This window comes from Meriones unguiculatus, chromosome 7 (assembly GCF_030254825.1).
Source record: "Meriones unguiculatus strain TT.TT164.6M chromosome 7, Bangor_MerUng_6.1, whole genome shotgun sequence".
NCBI lineage: Eukaryota > Metazoa > Chordata > Mammalia > Rodentia > Muridae > Meriones > Meriones unguiculatus.
The window spans coordinates 72,065,499-72,093,497 of NC_083355.1; the positions used below are offsets into that span (position 1 = coordinate 72,065,499).

At 37.8% G+C, this 27,999-nt stretch overlaps 1 protein-coding gene across 1 annotated transcript in view; it reads right to left on the minus strand.

The window, feature by feature from the left end:
* Positions 1-27,999, minus strand: part of Klhl28 (kelch like family member 28) — a 33,529-nt gene that overhangs the window by 4,252 nt on the left and 1,278 nt on the right. The window contains exons 2-4 of the mRNA XM_021664265.2: positions 15,017-15,915; positions 8,237-8,680; positions 6,721-6,929 (exon numbers count right to left, since the gene is read on the minus strand). Of these exons, the coding sequence (XP_021519940.1) occupies positions 6,721-6,929; positions 8,237-8,680; positions 15,017-15,915 (1,552 nt within the window). The remainder of the gene's footprint in view (positions 1-6,720; positions 6,930-8,236; positions 8,681-15,016; positions 15,916-27,999) is intronic.

The following is a 27,999-nucleotide window of genomic DNA, read 5'->3' on the forward strand; positions in this document are numbered from 1 at the left end:
TCCCTACATATAGGGAGGCACTTTCAAAATACGCTTTTAGTTTTTACAGGCAGTAATTGGACATGCTCACAGGGTACAGTGTGATACAGTACAATGATCAGATCAGGGTAACTGGCATGCATTAAAGTGTTATGAAGGAAGTATTTTTATAATGTATATTTGTATGTTTTTCTATAAATCATTTTATCTCTTCTTCAAATACATCTCACTATGTAACTTATGCCTTGAAAGGCCTTTCTTAGATATTACCATCTACAGTTCTAAAAATAGTTAAGTCTATTGACATTTTTACAATTCTCATTGTGTTTATGGCTTTCCCTATTGAGGGTGCCAGAGAGACTAAACTGAACTCTTGATTGGCTCATTGTGTTTTGTGCTGTTGATGTCCCTTGAGTGCTTATGGTTCTATAGTTTTTTCAATCATAAAAACGTAAAAACGTCTACAGTATTTCCATTACTTAAAACTGCCCTTTAAAGAACTCATTTGAGTTTGGGTTGAAAGAGAACAACTTTTACTTATACCCAATCATGTATTTTTTTCTTCCCTGGAAGCCCTAAAATCTGACCCTTTTTTGAGTGAACTATCCTCTTTGCAGAGGAAAGAATATTTGATAGTCAAGCATAAGGATAGTGATATACAAATCAAATAAACAGCTGGGAAGAGGGGCAGGGAAGATGGTGGGTAAGAGACAGACGATACTTCTGGGCATCTTCGAGAATCTGAAGACATCATTAGGTATGTGGCTGTGTTGAGAGGTTGCTGGTGTGGAAAAGCAAGGGAGGGAAATGGCAAGCAGCAGAAACCAGGTAAACTATAGGAGCACTGCAGATTTGTAAAAGAAAACCTACTAAGCAAACAGCAGGAACAAGGAGGCTCCCCCAGTGAGAAGAGAAAGGGCCTGGAGGGTTCCCTGTGTGCATTAGGTGACCCACTGAAAAAATGAAGTCTGTGATGGCATTTCTAGCTTGGCACGGTGGTGCATGCCCTTGATCCCAGCCCTCTGGAGGTAGAGCTCTGTGAAGCCAGCCTGTTCCTCAAGGCAGAATCACAAGGTGAGAACCTGCATTCTGTGACCTGTGCAGCACACATTCCACTGGTCCTATGGGTGGCAATCATCTTAGTAGAGGCCTCACACTCACACTTGGGCAAGGAAAGCAGACAACCTGCATTTCTACATCTCTAAACAACAAAGGCCTCACCTTTCCTCACTGAGTGAGTGACCACTTCAAGAACCCATTATGACTTGGACTAAGATTCATGGAAAGAGATCTACTTGACTCTAAGCAGAAGCCACACCACAGTGGCCAGCTGTAAGTGAAGTCATCAAAACTGTAGTAAGATGAAACAAAAGTTGTATGGGTATGAGAGAAGTGTCTAGAATAAAGAATCGCAAAGCCCTAGTACACAGATCAAACACAGCCCTGTGCTTTGTCTGTTGCTACCAGAGACAGTGTTGGCTTGACTGATTTGTATAGTCTCAAAGGACCGCAGCAAGTTGTGCACATTTCCCATTCTAAACCCACACAAGCGGAGTGCCTCTGATAGGAAGAGCCATCCATCCAGGATGACTCTTTATACTTAAGATACCAAGAGGAGAGAACGAAGAAAGATTCATGCGGATTCATGCGGTGGGAGCAGTTCAGAGAGTGGAGCCAGCACTGGCACATTAACGGACTTTCCAGATAAACTCTGACAGGGCTCAGATGAAAACAGCCTTTGTATTCTAAATTGTCTGGCCTTTAGAGGGAAAAACTACCTTGTATCCTCCATCTAGAAAACAGCAAAAGTGTGTGTGTAGTATGTGCATGGCGTATGTGTGTGAATACTGTGTATTTGTAGTATGTGGAGTCCTGGTGTATGGCATATGTGTGTATGTGGTGTGGTACATGTGTCAATGTGTGTGAATGTGATGGTCTATGTGCATGTGTGTTGTTGTGTATGTGCTGTATGAGTTCATGGTGTATATGTGTGGTATATATGTATGTTTTGTGGTATATGTGTGTATGTGTGTGTGGCATATATGGTTGGTGTACAATGTATGTGTTATGTCTGTGGGTTCTGTGTGGTGTATGGTTATGTGGTGTGTGGTACATATTTGTAGGTGTATGGTATATGTATGAGGTATGTGTGATGTGTCTGTGTATGTATGTTTTCTCTGAAGAAAGAGATATTGATTGTTTCCCTCCTTCCCTTTTGTCTTTTCTTCTCTGTGTCTCTTTCCTTCTTCTCTGGATTGCTTGTCTCTATTTACTTTGCACTTTATTATTTTTTGTGTGCATGTATGTTATACGTATATGTGTAGGTATATGTGCACATGTAGAGGTCAGAGGTTGATGTCAGGTGTCTTCTATTGCTGTGAACTTTATTTTCTGAGACAGGTTTTCTCAATGAACCTGGAGCTTGCAGATTTGGGTGGATTGATTGGCTACTAAGCCTCTGGAGTCCTTCTGTCTTGACTTCCTAGTGCTGGGATTACAGACATTTAATGATATGTCCAGATTTTGTGTGTGTGGTAAGGTTATATGTTATTTTTATGTATATATCTCTCTGTGTGAAGAGCAGATGAGAGAGTTGGGTCCTCTGGAGCAGTGAGCTACAGATGGTTGTACGCTGTCTAATATAAGTGATGGAAACCACATTCTGAGACTCTGCTCAGGCAGCAAGTGGTCTTAACTGTTTCCCTCTAGTTCCATGAACCACATGGGCACTAGGATCCAAACCTAGATCCACACACTTGCTCAGCAAGCACTTTAACCACAAGCCATTTCTACAGCCTTATTATTTCTATGCCAACGTTTCATCTTCTTCCTATCTCCCTTCTCAATTTCTTCCTTTCCAAACACCCCTCTTCATTATTTAATTTGTAATTATCATTACCTTCAATAATTTTAAAACGTGTACTTTATCCTGTAGGTATCCTATGGACACCTAACATTCTTTTCTAACCTTCCTGATTAACCAGCCATATTTCCAACTCTTTTATATTACATTTAAACTCCTGAATTTTTTTTTTTAGATTGCTTCTATTGCTGCTGACTACTATTTCTTCTCTGAGTGGTGATGGGATTATGATCCCAAGTAAAGGTTGCTAACTAAGACATCTATTAAAAAAAAAACAAAAAACTGAAAGAGACATTTATCCCAACAAATGTGAAAACTGCAACACAAACCATAATAATATAAAAAAGCAAGACAATATGCATCCCCCCAAAGATTGTAATTCTTCAAGAACTGAATCCTAGGATATTAAGATGTCTGAAAGAATTCAAAAATCTAACTTAGAAATGAGCAATAGACAAAGTCAATTTTTATAAATAAACAGTGATCCCAAAGAGAATGCAAGCAAATAAATGACATAAGGATGCCAAGACCTAGGCAAGAGGGCAACATGAATGAGAAAATCAGCATGGAAATTGAGATTCTGAAAATAAACAGATGAAAGATAGTAGACGTGAAATAGTAGAAAGCACCACTAATAGCCAACATCAATCAGAAGGAGGAACATCATAGGGATAAGGACACAAGATCAATGAAATGTCACATCAGATACAAGTGAAGAAAGAATTAGCAAGATGGCCAAAGATATCAAGTCCTCTGGAACATGAGCAACAGACCAAACTAAACAATTTATGGGGTAGAAAAAAAATCTTTTCATAAAATGACAGCTGAAACTTACACAAATCTAAGGAAAAGACAAGCATTTATTTATAAGCATTTAAAATCCCAAGTACACCTGATTAGAAAAAAGCGTTCTCATGCCTCTTTATACTTAAGATACCAAGAGGAGAGAACGAAGAAAGACTATGGACCCAGTAAGAGAAAAATGTGAACCTACTAAGAAGGACAGAGTCATCAGTATTACATTAATCTTCTCAGCAGAAGTATAAAAGAAAGAAAAACATGAAATGGTACATTTCAAGCCTTGATAGTAAGCAACTGCCAATTAACATTATTATGTACAGCAAAGCTGTCTTTCAAAATCAATTTAGAAATACAGACCTATGAAGGCAAAGACAAACAAAAGCAATACAAGGCCACTAAGCCAGCATCAAACATAATACTTAAAGGAGGGAAGAAAGACAGTCATAAGTTTTTTTTTTTTTTTTTTTTTGAGAGAGGGTTTCTCTGTGTAGCCTTGGCTGTCCTAGACTTGCTTTGTAGATCACACTGGCCTCAAACTCACAGTGATCTGCCTGTCTCTGCCTTCCTGAGTGCTGCCACTGTGCCCAGCTAAAACAGCAAGCTTCTAAGGTAAAGAGGTAGAAAAAAATAAATAACATTCAAATTAAGCAAGAAGCAGCAATAAAATTATAGTAATAAATTATACCTTCCAATATTAAGCTGAAATGTAATTGGTGTAAAGCCTGTGATTAAAAAAAAAAAAGGAGGCTAGACAACTGTAATAATATCAACACCTAGCTAGCCCTTTGCTATCTGTAAGGAATACACTTCACTGGCAAATAAAAACAGGCTTGAAAGTGAAAGGATAATGGGGTGTCTTTGAACATGATCAAAATATACTATAAGCTTATAAAAAATAGTGAACCAAATTTAACAACACATTAAAAACATCATACAGTATGATCTAGTTGGGTTTACTTCTGGGACACAAGAAAAGTTCCATGTGTACAAATCATTAAACATAACTGAACACAATGGTGGACTCAAAGACAAAAATCATGTGGGCATCTCCACAGATGTAGAAAATGATAAGCAAAATTTAATATCACCTTGGTAAATATCCTCGAAGTAAGTAGGAATACATGGATCCTCAATATAATAAAAGCTATGTATGATGAACATATAGCAATATTATATGTGATATGGAAAAACTAAAATCATTTTCATTAAAACCAGGAAATAAGACATTTAATGAGATTCTTGTTCAGTATAATATCTAAATTCTCTAACCAAAAAAATGGGACAAGAAATAGGAATAAAAAGTGATATAAATAGAAAAGGAAGAAGTACAATTATCTGTATTTAAAAATGATATAATTCTGGATTTAAAAACTCCAGCTACCCTACCCATTGTGTTGTTTTGGGACTGACTGGAATCCAAACTGGAGCCCAGACACAGATCCCCTGACCCGGTTGTCCATAAGACACTTCACCCAATAGTCAACTCTAGGACCAAATAAAAAATAAAGTCCAGTGACCTGAAACCCAGGACTGTAAGGCCTCTTACAACACAGATTCCAGGTAGTGCTCCCCAGTTACAGTCACCCACCTTTCTTGCCACCCCAACCACAAATCAGTCCAAAAAAAACTCGTGGTATCTTCCAATTACCAGAGCAAGTTCTCCACATACAAAGTTCTACCATACAAAGATGCTCTACTGGCCTGACTACTTGCAGCCTCACCACAGATAAGGACTCATAGCCCGGCATCTACCTTACCTACATCAATCTCTGTTCTATCTTTATCCATGCACACCTCACTTGCCTCTATCTGAGAACAAAATGTCCTGAACCCCATCCCAAAGGAGCATCACACACTCATTCCTACTGTGACGCTGGCACCTGTCACTGAGGGCCAACTGTAGAACTTGGAGAACTCCCCTGAGACCTCTGAATTTTGGTAGTGAGAGTCTCCTAAGCTCCTAGGTTTGCTCCTAGGCAAAGAGGTTGCAGCTGCCCCTGGGTGCGCTAAGACTACTTCTCATATTCCTTTCACACATCAATATACAGTGGCCTCTGAACACCAAGCACCATTCAGCTGGTTAAAACCCTGACAAATTGGGGCAATAGCAAACAAAGATCCAAATACCTACTCAACAAAGATCAGAGCAGACATACATAACAAACAAACAAACAATAAAAAAAACCCAACCAAACAAACAATAATGACCATACTCTAGATGCCTAGCCCCCATCACAAAACCATAAACAGCATGTCTCAATACATTAGCACCCCTAATTGTAATGCTCCCTGACAAAAGAAGCTTAGTTAATGCACAGACAGGGTTTTCAAAATAGAAATTATAAATGTGTTTACAGAACCCAAAGAGGGTACAGAAAGAAGAAAATCATAGCAAAGGCATAAAAAATATCTTCAATAAAATAAATCACAGAAGAAAACTTCTGCAACTAAATGAAGAAATACCTATCCAGATTCAAGAGATCTATGGAACAAGAAGAAAAAAAAAAAGGAAGTAAATTCTCCTCTATGACATATTATAGATGATACTAGAAGAATACTTCAATTTGAGGAAGGGATAGCCACCTCTCCTCAAGAGGTCAAAGGGAACAAATAATCCAGGACATGTAATCAAATGAGATCTGAGAAAACACTACAACACTACCAAATGACAAAATAAATACACACCTTTTAATAATAACTCTAAATGTTAATGATTGCAATTCCCAAATAGAAATAAATGGCAAAAACAACAACAACAACAACAAAAACCAAACACTGTGTGCATGCTGCTCTCTCTTGCTCTTTCTCTGTGTGTGCATCGGTCTCTATCTCTCACACACATACACAAATATTTTTTTTCTGGTAAAATAATATCCTTAGTGTTAAGGTCTGAGGTGCTAGCATAATAAGAATATCACTATATGAAGTATAGCTCTGTATGCTAAGTGTAATGAGTTAATAGCTCAGAAGTAGTTCAGCTGTAGAGTATTACGCACACAGGCCCGGGTTTCAATCCCCAGTATCAGAAACAAAGAAACAAACAAATAAAAGAATGAATGAATAGAAAAAAATATTACCTGTCCTAGGCTCTTTCATCGGTCTACACACTGTCCACTGATTCTGATGAGGGTCATATCTTTCAATGCTTGACAAATGCGAGACACCATTATGTCCACCTACCACAAAAATAAAACCTAGCATAACTCCGACGCCAAAGTGAATCCTTTTATCCGCCATGGATGCAACCATCTCCCAGGAATCCTTACTTGGATCGTACCGCTCCACACTGCAAGTATTTACATGAGGAAGAATTAATTCATAGGTCATTTTTGTCACTCTTCCTGCAAAACTAAAATCCACCAGTTTTTAAAATTAAATAGACAAATAAAAATAACAGTAATTTGTCCCAAATGTTTAGGTATCTGTAGATAAGACTTCAGGTATAAAAGTTTACTTTGTGGACATAATACAATAGCTGAATGTTATTCTTGTATATAATTAGATATCCTTGAGGGTTGCAAAGCCAATTCCATGGATGTTCCTATCCCTCATACAAAACGTTGGTGTAGTACATGCAAGCACAAGATTTCATTAGATTGCTCACAATGAGTAAGTAAATCTTTAGAACATCAGTTTTTAACAAAGGTTTAGAACTATGATTCACAGTACATATAATCAGTAAGTTGTAAATTTTACTTTTTCTTATTTGTATTTCTTTTTTCTTTCTATCTTTTCTTGGTTTTTTTGGAGACAGGTTTTCTCTGGGTAGCCCTGGCTGTCTCGGACTCACTTTGCAGACCAGGTTGGCTTCGACTTCACAGAGAGCCACCTGCCTCTGTCTTCCTGAGTGCTAGGATTAAAGGAGTGCATGTCCGACTTTGTGTTTCACCTTTATTACAAAAATATATTACAGAACACAGAAATTTCTCCTCCTCAGTTAGTGATAACGTGTAGTATGACCATAGAATCCAAAAAGCAATATGAAATAAGCTTTTAATTTTAAAAGCTGCTTCTTTAAAACAATTACTATGTATGCATGAATACAGGTGTAAATATACCACAAAAACAAGAGCAGCTCTTAAGAAATGGCTCTTTGCTTCTGTCATGGGGTCCAAAGAATGAACTCACTTTGATAGGCAGGTACAGCGAGCACTGTATCATCTCATTTACCCACTCAGCCATCTCACTGGCCCAAGACATTATAATTTTATAATGTCTCATAGTGTACTGGAATACAAGAATTACACTTCTACCTTATCCTACTAGGCAATGTAAGAAAAAAACATACACACATGTTGATGCACATATAACTACATCATAAAAATCTAAATTTACCTATTTTTCTTTAGGTTTCTGAGCTCTAAAATGTAGTTTACTACATTAGTTGAATATAAACATTTAATGGACATTTGAATCTCAGTGACATAAAATATTACACCCAGGAGCAGCCTAAATTCCCAAATGCCTGTCATTATTACTTAAGCATATCGCAAAGTCCATTTACACACAAACAAATTTAAAAAATCAGAAAAGAATGTAAGTTGCGCTTTTGTAAAAATCTACCATCTTAAGCAATTCATTATTGTTAAATACCTGTTCATGTGAGCGGGGCCATACCCTCCAATGGCGTATATCATTCCATCCAGAACAGCTGCAGCGAAACAACTTCTTGTGGTTGTCATTGGGGCCACAGGTTGCCACTGTCTTATTTTGGGGATGTATTTCTCTACAGATTGCAAGTAGGACTGTCCATCATATCCACCTAAAGCATAAAGTTCTCCTGCGAGTACTACTGCTCCAAGGGTACTTCGGCTCTCATTCATCCTCTCTATAGAAGTCCAGGTATTTGTATCAGGGTTCCAGCATTCCACTGAATTTTCATGTTTTCTGACAGTGAGACCAGGACGCACAGTAGTTTCAATACCACCTATAACATAGACTTTTTGGTCTAAAACACATATTCCAAATTCATAGCGAGGAATGTTTAGGGGTGCCAGACCAATCCAAGAGTCATTCTGGGGAAAGTACATCTCCACACTAATAAATAAGCAGAGAAATAGTAGATTAAAAAACTCAAATGGCCCATAAACAAGAATGTTTACTTGTGTTAATAATCAAGGTTGTGTAAAACAAAATCGTAACAAATCATGACATCCCTTCCAGACTGCTTAAAGTACAGACATAAAATAACTACTGGCAAGAGTGTTATGCAAACACAGACACGGGTTAACCATGTAAACTGGTACAAAATGCTTTGGAATACAATCTAGCAGAGTTGAGAATACATATCTTCACTTAGGAGTCAATTCTTAATGTATCTTCTCTATTGAATATCTACTATGGCCAATTTTGTAGTAGGCAACATATCCAAAAAAATGTTCACTGGAGCACAAAATAATAATACATCGAGCTGGGCATGGTGGTGCGCACCGGTAATCCCAGCACTCGGGGAGCAGAGGCATGCGGATCTCTGCAAGTTCGGGGCCAGCCTGGTCTACAATGCAAGTCCAGGACAGCCATGGCAACACACAGAGAAACCCCGTCTCGAAAAACCAAAGGGGGAAGATTTCATCAATAAAATGGCTAAACAGTATAGTATTTAGATGGATGGTATACATCTGCCCATGACTAAGAAAATCCATTATTAGATATGTGTATAAAATGAATGCACCCACGTATGTATGTACGTAAGTGGACATGTAAATATTATGTATAACTCCAAAAGACTGGCAGCAGTCCAAGTGTGCATCAAGCATAAAATGGATAAACAGTAGTTCACAGCACAATGCAAATGAATTTTATACATGTGAAAGCAAAACGCCAAAAGCAAAACAATTCTGAATATTTTCATTTGCATCAAAATTCACAAACATATAAAACTAATTCCTGGATCAAAAATACATACAGTGATTGCCTTCTGGCACAGGTAGGTAGTTCAGGGTTGGTTCTGGGTGCTTGCCACATTCTACTATTCACACTTTTATTTAGTTTGTTATGATTCACTAAACTGTATATATGGGGTTTGCTCAGTCTACACATGTATAAAACTTTAAAATTAAAACCATATTATGTCCATATACCATATTACTAGACGCTCATGAAAGTAAATTGTGTTTTTTCCCACATACTGTAACAGATGAATTTCACAAACTTTCTGTCTGGTGAGAAAACACTTTGAAGAAATATATTTAAATAAAAACGTTGAAGACCTTAGTATCTTTGAGAGACTATGTAAAAAAATTATAATGAAAAGCAAAATAATACAAAATTTAGAATAGTGTTATTTCTGGGAACTTAAAACAGAACATGTTTGTGTGCTAAAGGTAATGAGGTAATGCAGTGGAAAGAGGTGAGGATACAGATGAAATATGGGATAAATGGGGAAAAAGAAAATTGTTTAGATTGGAAACAACTGACTGAATATATTGAGAGAAGTGATCTTAGAGAGATTCGGGCATAAGGAGGAAGTATTTCTATATTTTTGTTGATTAGTAGTTCTATATTTTGTTAATATAAGTTGATTCTATATTTTCAACAGGGCAAGAAATGCGTTGTGATGCTTGATACTTCTAAAGAGTCTAAGAAGTAAAAGAACACATTTGATGAAAGAAATGTATACAGTGATTACTGGGGAGTGCTAAGGGCCACAAGACACTAGGTACAATGGGAGTATTTCTCCAGCCACTCTACTGCTTAAGAATATCCATGGCATGAGTAGACAGGAGGTTCTAACACCAACAATATGATGAAGGAATTGAAAGAAACCTATGGCCATGTTCTGAGGGATGATGGCAGTAAAATAAAAAATCTTGGAGGGAAGGAGAATCATAAAGATGTTTCTTAGCCCCCTTTCTGCTGCAATAACAGAATATCACCAAAATGAATAAATTACAGACAACAGTTAATTTGGTTTACAGATCTGGAGGTTGGGAAGTTCAAGATTGTAGGCCTGCATCTGGTGAGGACATTCTGGCTACACTCTACAAGGCATCACATGGTGAGACAAAAAGGTCCCATCCCTTTATAGCCAATTTACTCTCAACTCACAAAACGATCTGACTTCTCAGCACTGTTACATTGAAGACTAAGTTCCTAACATGGATTTGGGGATGCACTATTTTGTCCTGGTTCCCCAAACTCATACCCTTTTCATGATGTAAAATATGATTATTTCATTTCACTATTTACAAGAATTTTAACTCATTTCATTATCAAAGTTTAAAGCCTAGTCTCATCTAAATCAGATATCAATCTCAACAAATGATTCACTTCTTCTTTGAGCTTAGGAGAACAAAACAAGTTATATGCTTCCAAGATACAAGGCAGGAACAGGGTCAAGGCAGACATTCCCTTATTTCCTACACATAAAGAGGCAACAACGGAGCAAGTGGTCCAAAGTATGTTCAAAGGAAAACAAGCAAAACACTACTATATCTTAGCACCAGGGACCGGTCTCAACCAGTCTCCTTTGAGTCCATAGGCTGAGCATACTGGGTAGGAGTTGGGCCCATAAGACCCAAGGAAGCCTCAACTCTATGGCTTTGTTTAGTTCAGTCCACTCAGCACCTCACAGTGGGAAAAGTCTTCATGCCTGCAGTTGTCCTCTCTCCTTATAGCTCAGCACTGACTCTAAGTAGAGGGCTCTCTACAGTTATTCCATCTCTACCATAGATTTCGGACTAGGCCTTCTGTTGTTTCTATGTATTCTTAGAAATTTAAGTAGAAAAGCCCACAAAGATTGCTTTCTGAATCTCTGGTGGGTCAAGCTGTAGATGAGCCTGCTTGAGCTGGAGTAGCTGGAGTGCTATGCTGAATGCTGTCCTGATTCCCGAGCCTATGCCTGAAATTGCTCTGCCCTTCCAGAGTTATGGACCTGTGGTAAGAAAAGCACCAACAAAGATCACTGAAATGCTCTTAGGTCTCTCTTCTTTTCCTGGTAATAGTATCTGACTTCCTTATATCCAAACTCATCTCTTAAGTCTGTGGAGTTCACAAGATCAGGTTTGGTTTGCTCGTTTGTTTTTTTTCTCCTTATTATTAATTACAATTTATTCATGTTGTGTCTCTGCTGTAGCCCCTCCCTTATCTCTTCCAGGACTTACACTCCCTCTCTCTTCCCCACATTGCCCCTTCCCTAGTCCACAGATAGGGGAGGACCTCCTCCCCTACTACCTGACCCTAGCCTATTAGTTAGATAGGATCCTCTTTCTCTGTGACCTAGTAAGGCCACCTAACCAGGGTGAAGTGATCAAAGAGCAGGCAACCAAGTTCATGCAAATGACTGCCCCTGCTTCCCTTACTAGGGACCCACTTGGAGACTGAGCTGCCATGGGCTATATCTAAGCATGGGGTCTAGGTTCTCCCTATGCATGGTCCTTGGTTGAAGCATCTGTCTCTGCAGGTTTTTTTGGTTCTGTTGCTCTCCTTGTGGAACTCCTGTCCCCTACAGGCCTTTCTATCTCTCCCTTCTTCAGTACGATTCCCTGCACTCTGCCCAAAGTTTAGCTATGAGGCTCAGCATCTGCTTCGATACCCTGATGGGTAGAGTCTTTCAGAGGTCCTCTGTGGAAGGCTCCTGTCCTGTTCCCTGTCTTCTCTTACTTCTGATGTCTATCCTATTTGCCCTTCTGAATGAGGATTAATCATCTTCCATAGGGTCCTCCTTGTTGTTTAGCTTCTTTATGACTATAGATTTTACTATGTTTATCCTATAGTATATGGCTAATATCCACTTATACATGAGTTTATTCCATGTGTGTCTTTCTGCTTCTGGGCTACCTCACTCAGGATCATTTTTTTCTAGTTCCATCCATTTGCCTACAAATTTCATGATTTCCTTGTTTTTAATTGCTGATTAGTATCCCATTGTGTAAATGGACCACAATTTCTGTGTCCATTACTCAGTTGAGGGACAGCTAGGTTGTTTCCAGACTCTGGCTGCTATGAACATAGTTGAGCACCTTTGGTTTGATCTTAAGAGAATCTTTTCAAAGAAGAGGGAGGGAGGGTGGAACTGGGAGGGGAGGAGAAAGGGGCTTACGGGAGGATACAAAGTGAATAAAGTGTAATAAAATAAAAAATAATCTTTTTAATTCTTTACATCGAAAGGCTGTCAATTTTTCAGTTTTTCCATTCCGCTTCTCATTTAATCATAAATTCTATCTTTAGGTCATTTTTTTCCTCTTAAGTATATTCACTTAAAAAGAGGCACATAGAAAAGCTGCTCTTAGAAATTCTTTTGCCAGGTAACCTAGCTTATCACTCATGTTGTGTATTATTTAAAATGAGGGATATATTTTTTGCAAATTTTTAACAAGTTTCCTCCAAATTCCAAGTCCATGTTCTTCATACCTAAGGCCATATCACAACAGCCTTATGCCACTCATATTTCTGTCAATATGTGGGCCATGCACTAACAAAGGTAATGATTCAGACTGAAATAAGCTGGCATGAAAGGAGGTGGTCAGAGACCAGAATACCTGAAAACAAGATTTAGACATTCTGAAGTAACTGGTAATGACAAAAACTGGCAGATGAAGTAGGACTAGTGCCGTGAGAACAAGCCATTTACCTGTATCGTTTGGGCCAATTCAAGAGTTAACATCAGAAGTGAATTTAACTGTTAAATACCCAAGTGGTGTTAGAAAATAAGATATTTGGTTGGTGGAAGAAAGACAAAAGACAGAAGACAGAAGATGAAAATCCAGAAGAAGCAGCAGAAGACAACAACCATCACCACCTCTCAGTAGAATCCAACAAGAAGTTCTAAAGGGGGATTATCTAGAACTCATGGCTCTATACTCACCTAACTGATACTAAACAACGCAGAAGTGACCTCTATGAAAGGAAAGACAAAGAACCTCAAGCTATATTGTCAGTGTTGAAAGGTGACTTGCATACAGAACTAAATCAATGGTTGGCCAGCTATGCAGCCATGGGCTAAAATTAAGGCCATCTACTTTTACAAATAAAGTTTTAATGGAACACATCCATGCTTAATCATTTACATACTGACTATGGTTACTCTCATCGCACAAAAAATGAAATTAAATAGATACCATAAAGACAAGAGGGCTCACAAATTCAAAACATCTTCTATTTGATTTTTACAGAAACAGACTGGCAATCCCTGATGTTAAATATTAGGAAAATAAAAGGAACTTTTTACAATGGTCTTGTAAAAAAACACAATGAAAAAAATTTCACACGAAAGTTGTAATGGCATGGCCTGGTGCTTTGTATTTAATTGTTAACTATATCCCTGCCAGCCCCAGGTCTGCTTGCTGTCTTTTAGGAGCAGATACTAATGTATCCCCAAATCCCCAAATGGGATACTAATGTATCCCAAAATGTAATCTTTGCCTGCAAACTATCCCTTATTGCCTAAATAAATGTCTACACAATTGGGAAGGGCAGCAATGAAGTTCCAGGGCTGGGAGGAGAGAAGGATCACCTGAGGAAAACGAGACAAGTAGAGGAAAAGAAGGAAGCACAGTCTCCATGGGATAGGTAAAGAACCACGTAGGTGAGGAGGAAGGACTCTGAAGATTGGCCTGGAGAGAATCGGCTCAGATGGAAAGCATGTGCAAGTATTTATGGAGATATGATTGAGGTAGCCCTGATAGGAGTTATTAAAGCAAATGTCATGGGGAGTGGGACTGAGGTAACAAAGTAGATTAGGGGCAATATCTGCCCAGTGAAATAAGATTTATTTAAATACAGCAGGTGTCTGTGCCTTTTATTGATATGGTAGTGGGATAGTAATAACTACTGTAATAATTACAGACTTTTAATAATAAACATTATTAACCATTTTTTCACATTTTCTACAACAGAAAGTTATTATTTATGGTAGTTTCTTATTTTCTCATTTCCTTGATGTTCTTCTAATTAACTCTGTTCACTCAAACCCACTCTTATCCTCAGTCTGCCCTCATCACAGGGTCATAGCTCTTCTTTAGCACATTGTCAGAAGGAAAAAGCTGAGGAGAGGGTGAAGAGTAAGAGAAAAGGAAAGAAGGGAAAAAGAAGAAGAGAAGGAGGAGAAGGAAGCAGAAACAATGAAACAGAGGAAAAACTAGTATATAACCAGAATATATATATATATGTATATATATGTATATATATATATATATATATATATATATATATATATATATATGCAGCGTGATGGAAGGTCTAGTAATTGAGTACCATAGAGAATGTGAAAATATGATTAAAATACCATTGTAAATACTTTAGGAAATAAACAGGAGAGAATACCAAAACAGCAAATAAAAGCAAAATAAAATTATTTTTAAATACAGAAAGTTAACACATTTAAAAAGCATAAAATCCGTTAGTATTACACCTTTAAGAAACCCTTCTATTTACCTATCCAAAGAGGCAAAGAGTCCAGATTTTCCTCCTACTGCACACAATACTTTGGGAGCACAGCGAGGTCGTGTCATCAAGACTGTCTGATTAGACAGTCTATGTTCAGGCATGAAGTGGTACTTTAGGGCTTCATTCAAAAGATGCTTACAAGTGCGATCATCACGGATAAGATGATTTGCTTCATAGAGCCTGGTGAGGAACTTAACACTCAGCAATGGCAGTCGCACACTGTTCAGCAGCTGTGCTAAGTACTTCTGGCGTTCTTGTACATCATACTTGATCCAAGACTCTAGTGCATAAAAAACTGTTTCTTCAGTAGCTACATTCAAGCAGTCATTGGAGACAATTTCGTCCAAATCAGCATGTGTAAGTTCAAAAAACTCTTCTGTCTGGCAAACAGATTCAAAATTCTGGCATATGTATTTAGTAGCTGCCAAATAAAGGTCATGACAACCATAAGTCTCTGCAAAACGGGAAATTCCAATACAATTACCAGGGTCAAGTTGGCTTTCAAGAAATGTACAACATTCTTTCAAGACAAGCTTTATCTGGAGTAGGTTTGCTGCTGGCAGGAGAGATTCAACAGTATCCTGAGAAATGAAAACCGTCCCTGTATAGGCATACTCCACAATGGCTTGCAGGGCAGCTTCATCAATGCACTGAAACTCAACCTCACTGTTCTCTTTCTCAGAAAGGTTTCCAGTGAACATAGCCTTGAAATAAGGGCTGATGCTGGCAAGCACCACTTTATGAGCATGAATCTTAACCTCACCTACTCGGAGAATAATGTCACAGAGTTCGTGATGCTGGCGAAGAAGATTCAAGCCCTGCAGAAGTTGTTCAGAATGTAAGTGGGTTAAGTTAGCAAGCATGTAGGTCGGGGATGTGTGGTCCATCTACAGAAAAATACAAGACACAACAGTTACTTCAAAATAGCCATGCTAATGTAAGTCTGTCAGACTTATCTGTTGCTTTGCTGGATTTTAAACATTAAACACTACAACAGAGGCTTTTGAGTTAGAAGAAATTTAATAATAATTTAATTCAGCTCCTTTGTTACAGATATTAGAAAGTGGAGAACCAAAATATAAGTCTCAAACCATAGGACTTTTAGATGAAAACTAAATGTTTCATTGCATATTTTCATTAAATCACTGCAATAAAATACAAATATGTGGGAAAAAATGCTTACAGTCAAATTAGTTTTGCAACACTAGCTATTTGCTATTTTCTCAGTAATAACATCAACAGTACCAAGTGACAGTGACTTTGTAAAGCATAAAGTTCCATATAAGGATATAGCACATAAGGGTCATTTTATTAAATTGCCTCTTCCTATGACCTCCATCTTCACTAAGTCGTATTCTTTCCCATAATAGCCTTTCACTCCAACACTGTTTATGCAAGTACTAATGCTACAGCTCTGTATGAAATGTTATCTCTCCCAAATGTTTTCTTACTAATCACTAGGTATTGCCTATAACTTTTCCTTTCCATCCTCCTTTCCTCAATACAAAATTTCAAAAGCCTAAGTCAATATTAAATTTCTCTAAAAGTCTATTCCTTTACATGCAATTAACTATATGTGTAGATTTGTAAACCACTTCTCGACTCTCATTTGTTCATTTAACAAGGAGAATCACTTTCAGACTGAACAGTGAACAATGTCAATGGAAAACAGAAAGTTGGAAAAGGAAGAACTAGATACTTTATAAGAACATATTTCTCTCAGACTAAACAACTAATTCCAAAAGAGATCCTGAACTAATACCAGAGCTCTAGGACTGGACAGTAATCTTAAAAGCAAGACTAAATTTTATAAATAGTCTGAAAAGATTCATCTTAACTCCAGATAAAAATGCACAATTAATTTTTCTTTTTTAAATTTATTATTATTTATTACAATTTATTCACTTTGTATCCTGGCTATAGTCCCCTCCCTCATTTCCTCCTGGTCCCACCCTCCCTCCCTCTTCCCCTGCTCTATATCTCTCCCCTAGACCACCTGTAGGGGAGGTCCTCCTAACCTACTATCTGACCCTAGCCTATCAGGTTTTATCAGGACTGTCTGGATCCTCTTTTTCTTTGATCTAGTAAGGCCACCCCACCAAGGGGAGGTGATCAAAGAGCAGGCAACCAAGTTCATGCTAGAAACTGCCCCTGCTCCCCTTACTAAGGAATCCCCAGAGACTGAGCTGACCAGGGGCTATGATCAAAAACTCAAATGACAACACATGCTGGAGATGTTGTGGAGAAGGGGAACCTTCCTCTATTGCTGGTGGGAATGTAAACTTGTACAATCACTTTGGAAATCAAACTAGTGCTTTCTCAGGAAATTAGGACTAGTGCTACCTCAAGATCCAGCTAAACCACTCCTGGGCATATATCCTAAACATGCTCCACCATTCAACAAGGACATTTGCTCAGCTATGTTCATAGCAGCTTTATTTGTAATAGCCAGAATCGGGAAAGAACCTCGATTAATACAGAAATTGTGGTACGTTTACACAATGGAACATCACTCAGCAATTAAAAACAAGGAAATCATGAAATTTGCAGGCAAATGGATGGAACTAGAAAAAATGATCCTGAGTGATGTAGCTCAGAAGCAGAAAGACACACATGGAATAAACTCACGTATAAGTGGATATTAGCCATATACTATAGGATAAACATAGTAAAATCTATAGTCATAAAGAAGCTAAACAACAAGGAGGACCCTATGGAAGGGCAAACAGGGTAGACATCAGAAGTAGGAGAAGACAGGGAACAGGACAGGAGCCTTCCACAGAGGACCTCTGAAAGACTCTACCCATCAGGGTATCGAAGCAGATGCTGAGCCTCACAGCCAAACTTTGGGCAGAGTGCACGGGATTTTATGGGAGAAGGGGGAGATAGAAAGACCTGTAGGGGACAGGAGTTCCACAAGGAGAGCAACAGAACCTAAAAAACCTGGGCCCACGGGGACTTGTAGAGACTGATGCATCAACCAAGGACCAAGCAAGTAGAGGACCTAGACCCCCTTGCTCATATGTAGCCCATGCACTGCAAAATTATTAATGGTGTGATTTTTTATTACAAAAAGTGGATCATTTAGTCTGATCTAAATGAACCAACAGTAATAAGGCACACCAGAGACTGTTTCTTTTCATGATGAGCTTAAAGTTTTCTATCAGAAAAGTGCATTTTTTAAGCTTAATTCAAGACAAGAAAATAATTTTATAATGCCTCTCAAGAATTTTGATAACCAATGTAAAATTATAATCTAGTTCAGGTGGGTAAATTAGCAAATGCCCAGCCATACAAGTATAAGAAAGAGGACTGCGGAAATGATTCTAGTGCTGTACCGCAGGACCAAGATGACGATATTCTAGCTCCGCCCTTCCTCTTTGTAATGATCATAAGGGGCAGCAAATTAATGATCCTAAAAGACCTGACATTTAACATAGTATTTATTTTTATTTTAATGTTTTGTTTTTTTTCAAGACATGATTTCTCTGTGTAGCCTTGGCTGTCCTGGAACTTTGCTCTGTAGACCAGGCTGGCTTTGAACTCAAAGAGATCCTCCTGCCTCTGCCTCCCAAGTGCTAGGATTAAAGGCGTGTGTCACCACTACCTGGCTAGCATAATAATTTTAATAGAAATAAAACATAAACATTCCAAAGCACTGGCACAAGCATCAGGGATAGAAATAACTGATCTGCGGGATGTTTTCAGGTTTAGGGATTTTAATTTCAGTTCTACTTTAATACCCTAAGCTGATGAGGCCTGAAGCTCTATTATTAGAACTATAATGCACAGAATGTCAGAAAGGAGACTTTTATTTTGTTCTGGAAATGTCAGTTCACATCAGGTGCACAGACTTTGGGCATCAGCCTTTAAAGGGAACTGAAACAAACCATAAAACCTACTGAAGAGAAGAATTTAGATCATGTTCAATGAGTAATAGATCGGAGGATACTGAGTAGAGAGAAAAGGAAAACTGAGCGTTACGTGGCAAGCCAAGGGAGAAATGCTGCTTTATAGTAAGGGTTGATTAAAGGATTAAATGAATTTATACATATGAAATGCTTAAAAGTGTCTAGCAGTGAGGTTGTGACAATTTTGCTAACTTGTGTTCATGAAATTTTTAGCTGTTTACTTGAGTGGTGTTTAGCTTTCTATGTTGTACTACCTCTTAATTTTAGGTAAGAAATTCATTCTAGGGTCTATGGTAAATGTGGCATGAAAGTATAACATAATCTGTAAAAAGCACAGGTACATATACAATACATACGCACAGCCAGGTCAGGCAGATCTCTATCAGTTCAAGGATAGCCTGGTCTACAGAATAAGTTCCAGGACAGCCTGGGTTGCACAGAGAAACCCTGTGTTGAAATAACCAAAGCCCAAAATAAACAAAGATACAACGTGCCACTTTAGGATTTGAATAATGCATTAGATTTAGATTTCTCTCTTAGACAGTAGAAAGAATTGCTCTATGGTAAACTGTCTGGATCCTCGATCCACACATAGACTACCTACTCGATCAATAAGGATCCCAGCCTACATGGTGTGAGGCTAAGCTGTTTTATAGTCTCTGGCTCTATTCTAAAAGGGTGTGGGGTAACCCTCCCCCACCACTGGACATCATCATAACTAAGAATGTGGAAGAAATTATCTCATGACAGACTTCCAGCATAGACAGAGAGGTTAGTGAGAGATGTCCCACATAAGCTCCTTAAGTGCCCTCTTACTCTCCAGTGTTCTGGATCACCACAAAGTACATCAATAGTCTGATGTACTATTGTCCTTGCTTGCTGTATGGATAGATGCAAAGTCAGTCAATAAGGTGCCATGGCAAACCTGCTTCCATACACGTACATTCTTTTTTTTTTTAATAATTTTAAAAAATTTTTTTATTAGTTACAGTTTATTCACTTTGTATCCCAGCTGTAGCTCTTCCTCCATCTCCTCCATATCCCACCTTCCCTCTCTCTTCTTCTCCTATGCCCCTTCCCTTCCATCTGACCATAGTGTATCAGGTCTCATCAGGGCTGGCTTCTTTGTCTTCCTCTGTGGACTGGTAAGGCTGCTCCCCCCTCAGGCGGAAGTGATCAAAGAGCCAGCCCATGAGTTCATGTCAGAGATGGTCCCTGTTCCTATTATTGGGGAACCCTCTTGGACACTGAGCTGCCTTGGGCTACTTCTGTGCAGGGGTTCCAAGTTATCTTCATGCATGGTCCATTTTTAAGAGTACTTCATCTTATTTTAACCAATGTGTGGATGATTCATTTCAAACATCAGTGTGCTTCCCACCAGAATAATAACAAAAACTATTAAAAATTAAAAAAAAGGTTGAAAGGTCTTTGGTAAAGAACACTTGTGCACACTCTTTCCATCATACCAGCTAGAAGGCAGGAAAAAACTCTTTGCTATTCAGGCCTTGTGGCTGGGTTTGAGTTTGGTAGCCAGAGCCCAGTGAAACAGCCTGGACTCCCAAAAGAGTTCTCTGACCTCCATACATATGAATGACATGCTCTCTCTCTCCCCCCCACCTCTCTCTCACACACAAATAATAGTAAATGAAGCTTAACATTTTAAAATTAAACACAAGTTAGTCTGATGGGGAAAAGATAGGAGCTCCACAAGGACCAAATATATCTGGGCACAGGGTCTTTTCTGAGACTGACATTCAACCAAGGACCATGTATGGATATAACCTAGAACCTCCACTCAGATGTAGCCTGTGGTAGCTCAGTAACCAATTGGTTTCCCAAAGTGAGGGGAACAGGGACTATTTCTAACAGGAACTCGATGACTGGCTCTTTGGTCTCCCCACCCCCGAAGGGAGGAGCAGTCCTGTTAGGCCACAGAGGAGGGCTTTGCAGCCAGTCCTGAAGACACCTGATAAAACAGGATCAGATGAATGGGGAGGAGGTCCCCCATCAGTGGACTTGGAAAGGGGCACGGTGGAGATGAGGGAGGGAGGGAGGGAGGGACTGGGAGGGAATGAGGGATCGGGACACGGCTGGGATACAGAGTTAATAAAATGTAACTGATAAAAATAAAAAAAAAAAAGAAAAAAAAATTAATGTTGGAAATCATTATTTTAATTTGTAGAATTCTTAAAAGAATTTTTGATATAGCATTGAATCTTTGACCTGGCCTTTTCCCAAAATTTATATGATACTGCTAAGAACATTCTTATGGGTGATGTTCACATCTGCGTTGCTTGGAGGTTCTCCTTGAAATACTAACTTGGTAGGCCTATTTTATAGATGGATATTGCTTTTCTTTATTTAATTATTTAATGGGGGATCTGTGTGAATCAATGATAAGTGTGCTAAATTTATTAAGTAACAAGATTTATATACATTCAGAATTTTATAATTCTATTGATCTCTTCTCATTCTAATTGTACAATTCCATAACAAAATATTTTCTCAATAAAAAGGTAATTTTCAAACTTAAAAAAAATAAAATTAAACACAATTATTGGAAATAAATTTTATATAAATAAATCTTATTTATAATGAGTAACGTAAAAATTAATTAAAACTTTAAACAGGGAAGGTAAAAGCAGGAAACTTAAAAATAATGATACTAGGTTTACCATGTTTAATTTGTCCTCTTTCTTTTTCAAGAAATATGTATTAACAATTTACAAAAGTTGTTCATGGTCCTTTGTACCAAAAGTATCAGTATCAGTTAGGGACCTGCGAGAAATGAAAGCCCCCTGCGAATAGAGCGAGAAAACAGAGGTGAGAAGGTAGAGAGCCTGCTTCCTGCTCTCCTGCTGACTCTTACACTTGCGAACACTGAGAATCAGCTCAACTGCTTCCAGCCTAAGCACTGTAAACTTTACTTGTAACTTACTCAATATTCATACTCTGATTATATTTGGTTCTCAGCTATTTATCCATAAATGTCTAGAAGTAACTCAAGTAAAAAAAAAAAAAAGTAACTCAAATTAAAAAATAATTTCTGATCTTTGAGGTCAGCCTGGTCCACAAACCAAGTCCCAGGACGGCTAGGGCTGTTACACAGAAAAACCCTGTCTCAAGAAAAAACAAAACAAAACAAAACAAAAAAGAAACAAACAACAACAAAACCATGCTGTCAAATTGTTTTACTACGTTTCATTTATCTCATTAACAACCTTGTGAAGAAGGAAGGGCAAACATCACAGAAAACAGGAAAGGACAATGAACAAAATATGAACTAGAGCCAGAGGTCTGAGTCAAGGCCATATTTAGCCAAATGTACCTAACAGCTTTATGACCTTGTACATATGTTAATTTACTATATGCATATAGTGGTATCAAAATGGAGACTGGTGGTTCATGACTGCAATCCAAGAACTTAGGTGGCTGAGGCAGTAGAATTTACGGTGAGTTCCAGACCAGTCTGGGATACAGGATGACATCCTGTCTCAAACAAACAAATCTAAAAAAAGTAAAGCTACAAATAACTAATGATAAAAATATGCATATGTCAATGCCCAGATCACATAAGCATTACATCTGGACATTAAAACAAACTGAAGAGGGTAATAACTTCCTTCCTTGATGGTACGCTAGTAGATGTGATATTGTTGTTTTTACATGCTCGCCATGTTTTTTAAACTTTTATTAAAATAAAACAAATATTTAAGGAGTACTATACACCTATGAATTGAATTAGTTGATACTGAACAAACAGTATTAATTTCAGTTTCAACAAGGTAACAGCATTGTACTTTATTTGTAATGACACTCATGTTATGCCAATACCTATCATATGTTGAAAGAAGACTTCACAATTTTAGATTCTAAAATCAAGATAATAAAGATCAGGTGCAAGTTTAGTATCTATCTACTTAATTGACACCTAAACTACAAAGAAGCGGTGCCGAAATCAGCTGGGAGGCAATTAACCATATAAATATAGATCACAGCTACAGCAGTAAATAGGGGAGAAATGAGAGTTGCTTAAAAAAAAAAAAAAGCCAAATGTGATGTAACAGATTTTTATTTCCTGTCATTAAATTCTCACAATCCAGTTTTCCTTACAGTAGGATTCAAACAATTACAACATATTTTTATGAGGATATATCTATAGAATAAAGTGGCAAAATTGCATTTTGTCTGAAAATTATTTTTATTATATCTAGAGAAACAAAAGTAAAATTAGCTTCCTGTCACTAATATGAACCTTTTATTTTGGGTTTGGAAATACACAGCTGAAAGCAAGGGCCATATAGAGAGCCTCTGTCTTCCTGGCTAAGCCCATGTCTCAAAACAACAGTAACAAAAAAAATTAAATAAAATGCAAACTTATAATTCTTTAACCTATTAAAGCTGACAGAATTAAGTAATAAGATTCAGAACAGGCAAAGAAAAAATAGATTAAAATATAAAATCAAATAATACATAAAGTATAATGAGTAATGATAGAAAAAAGGTCAAATTTTAACCTACAGTTTTAGCACCCTTTCCCTCTTTCACCAAACTTGCAAATAGCTAAACTGACTAACTTCAGTTTTATTTTCTTCCTCTGATCCTTTAATGTCTATAATACAAATGAAGAATACAGAACGTCTAAAAGTTGTTGTGAGGATTAGATGAGTTAGTATTACAGTATTTGGCACACAGCCACAATAAATGGACTAAAATTATTGGTTAATATTAGTAACATAATTATTAAACATAATATATAATTAAATATAATTAATAGCAAACCATAATGTTAAGAACATAATAATTATAACATTTCATTTGCATTGTACTTAGTAATAACAACTTCTTAAATTACACAGGTTTTTATAGTTTACAGGATTTATTTTCATTTCCAGTATAAAATTCAGGTAAGAACACACAAAGACAAAGTGATTCATCTAACACATTCATTATCTCTGCCTCTAGAAATAAAACATGCAACTAGAGCACCCGCATTTACATTTCTTAAATACAGCTCAAAGAATAAGGGCAGGCAGCCTTCCTTCCTATACACCGCTTCCTCCATTGAAATTATTTTGAAATCATTAAAATTTGCTGTACTCAAATTTGCAACTTTCAGTATAGCCCTAACTACTTTTCAATTTTCTGAAGTTTACTTTTATAATACAACAAAAAGTGCGCTCCTGTTCCGTAATCTTATTAAAATCCTGTTCTTTATTGAAAGCCCTGATTTCCGGTACTTAGGAAGCAGAGGGAGGCAGATCTCTGAGTTCAAGGACAGCCGAATCCACAAAGTGAGTTCCTGGATAGCCAAAGCTACACAGAGAAATTTTGTCTTTGAAAAATCAAAGAGAAAACTCTGTTCTTTAACCTAACTCTATTATTACATATAAATGCTTTTCTAGTAAATACGAAGAGGACTACTAAACGTCAAAAATAAGATTAAAAGAAACTTAAGTACTTTTAGATATAAAATATATAGTAAAACAATAAGATTTACATTCTATAAGACCATCATAAAAGGTAGTAAGATATGTGACAGTGAAGACTCATTTCCTAAATATCCACAATGAAACCAATGCATTTTCCTAGTCTTCAGAGAAACATAATGTAATAAATAAGTTACAATCTGTAACACATCCTGAGCTACAGGGACCTGAGAGAAAGAAGGACTCATCTTGCTTTCCTCCCAGGAAAAGAACAGGACAACTACTTGATTTATGGATCCAGGTCCCTTCAGCAGTGTTCTTTATAGAGGGAAAAAAAATAATTCCTGTATTTCTGCAGTAACTAGTAATGAAACATTATTCATGACTTTCCAAGTGCCTTTCTTTTTGATACTGATTACAACACAACCTCAATATGGTAACTTGGCTTCCTCAGTTCTTAGGTACATGAAGAGTACGCTGGAGTTTTCAATCTGAAAATTCTGACCACCAGAAAGAATTGCCTCCTATTCCAACATAAACTGGCATTCTATTTTGTACATTCTAATGCATACATCATTCTCCTGTTTCCTTTTATGTGGGTTGGGTTCCTGAGGTCTGTGCACATATGAATAGAAGTACACATTTAAGCTTTTTAGGTTGGAAATGAGAATCTTGTATTTGCTGGGCAAGTGCTCCACCAAGACCTACACCCTGCCAGCTGGCAGTCACTCTTCCTCACTGACAAGTGTTTCAATAGTCTCTTCCTTTTCATTCCCATCCTTACAGAAAATGGTAAGGACAGCAGCGGCACTTTTCTTACTGTTTTTGCATTAAAATACATTTGCAAAAGCAAACTTGGAGATCCATTTATACATCAAAATGATGAATGAAAGCTGTGGATGTAGCTCAGTGGCAGAGACTTCCCTAGCACCAGTAACGTCTGACACAATGAAACAAGACAAAGCAACAGCAGCAAACCACAAAACAGAAAACAAAAGCCAATGAAGAAACCACTGTAGGCTTTAAACCAAAGCACAGGATACTTTGTCATACAGCCTCATTTACATAAATACTCTTTTCCCAAAATTGAAAAAAAAAAATTAAGAAAAGTGAAGAGACATCCCATTTGCTACAAAGTGGGGCAGAGATACTTGAATTTGAAGTACATACACTTTAAAAGGTCTACCAAAAAAAAAAAAAATCTGAGCCAGGTGTGGTGGTACATGCCTGTAATGCTGGCATTTGAGGAGGCAGAGTCAGGTAGGTCTCTGTGAGTTGCAAGCCAGCCTGGTCTACAAGGTCAGTCCAGGACAGCCAAGGCTACACAGAGAAACCCTGTCAAACAAACAATCTGTCTTCAAGTCTAGTTTCACAGTGCACACTTGTAACACCAACATTCAGAAGGCTGAGACAGGGCAGTCAAGTGTTCAAGACCAGTTTGGGCCACACATAGCAATTATCTGTCTCAAATACAGAAACCAAAGTTGCTCTTTCATACCCCAAAGCACCTTACAGAGAGACTCATATTTTCCCTTTCTCTCTCTCTCTCTCTCTCTAATCTAATTGACACATAGGTCATTTGGAATACTTCCTGCTAAAATTATTTCTTCTTAGGTCTCCTGCATGTTTGAGAACTAGACTAATAAAAGAAATAATTTTTCATATGCTATTCCTTTATCTAAAAAAATTCACTTTACCGCTCCTGGTAATCAAACATTTAAGGTAAATAGTAACATTTATATAAAGTCTGAGGCACACACATATACATACATATATATTTAAGGGTCTGAAAAATATTTTAATGTTGGTAAATGTATGTTATAAAGGTTAAAAATATAAAAACTAAAAATATATATATATATATATAAAAACTTCCACGGTGGAGTGTCAGTCTCAGAAAAGACCCCTGTGCCCAGATATATTTGGTCCTTGTGGAGCTCCTATCCTTTCCAGGTCATACTAACTCCCCCTTCTTTCACGTGATTCCCTGCACTCTGCCGAAGGTTTGGTTATGAGTCTCAGCATCTGCTTTGAAACACTGCCAGGTAGTCTTTCAGAGGCCCTCTGTGGAAGGCTCCTGTCCTGTTGCTTGTTTTCTCCCAACCTAGAACCTCTGCTCAGATATAGCCCGTGACCAATTAGTTTCCCATAGTAAGGGGAACAAGGACTATTTCTGACAGGAACTCAATGTCGGGCTCTTTCACCTCCCCACCCCTCAAGGGAGGAGCAGTCCTGCTAGGCCACAGAGGAGGACTTTGCAGCCAGTCCTGAAGATACCTGATAAAACAGGGTCAGATGAAAGGGGAGGAGGTCCTCCCCAAGCAGTGGACTTGGAAAGGGGCAGGGAGGAGATGAGGGAGAAAGGGTGGGGTTGGGAGGGAATGAGGAAGCTGGATATAGCTGGGACACAAAGTTAATAAAATGTAACTAATAATAAAAATAAAAATAAAATATAAAAACATCAATGATAAGTGATTTAAGGAAACAGCTTTAACATTAATCAGACTTCAAATTATTTCCCAAGTCAATTTATCTCATTTTATAAACTTAAAAAGAATCTTCTAGGCTTCAAAGAATGACTTGGATCCATCTTGGAGCCACAAGTCAAATGGACTCCAGATAAGAACACCTACCTGTTTCTGAACATGGTAATTTTCCCCTGGTCTTGGGATTCTTCACCTTCCCCAATTACTAAAAAATTTTAATTTTTGTCCCTAGTCTGTATTTGTTTCAACAGGTTTTCACTTGGCTGACAGGCTCCACTCGGGAACTACCTGCGGATTGTAAATTGCTAAGCTCTGGACTTGCTGAAAGCCAATATAACCAGTCCAGCCAATGTGATTGCTCCCTGTCTTTCAACTGGATCAGCTATTCAGATGCATTCTGATAACTGTGTCACTGTCCAACCTTTAACTAGCATTTCAGCCTTCCTGGGCTGAACAACATCCCAGCTGGACAGAGTTACAGAAGAGAATACGTCGTCAACTGTCCCACCTAACAGACTGAAATGCTAAGTCAAAATGGGCTCCCTATCATAAGGAACAAATGATTACCTATAATGCCAACTGACATACCAAAAATGGGTCTCTGATTAGTTTCTTTTTTTTTGACTTCTAAGTTTCTTAATGACACAGTCTATTACCTACTTCTAACTTTAGAGGACTTACAGAAAAAAGTAAAACAGAACAAAACTTGTTTTAGGTTCCAAAGAAAATTATCTACTTCCCTTAGGATAAAAGAGACTAATCTTTTAGCTCCTAAAAACACTTGGTTTACATGTGCCACAGGTCTCTCCTTGTCTCTTTGTACAGCATTTCACAATAAATCCCGAGGTGCAAGAGATGATTTGGAGTCAACTATATGACTCTAGGGCAAAACTCAAAGTGGGAAGGTTGAGGCACACCGACATCCAGACCTGTCTAGGCCTTCCTTCCTGACTAGCATAACTGCAGTCATTTTGTTTTTAAGTCTCCATTTTGATCATAAGGTAAAATTAAGTACAAATTCTCAGGCTCTGCCTGTCTGAGAACTTGAATAGCCTTTTTACTTACAATTCAGTATTTGTTGAATATTCTGGTTGAATTAATGATATATGTTCTACTTAAACGAGAACCACAAAACCCTGCTATAG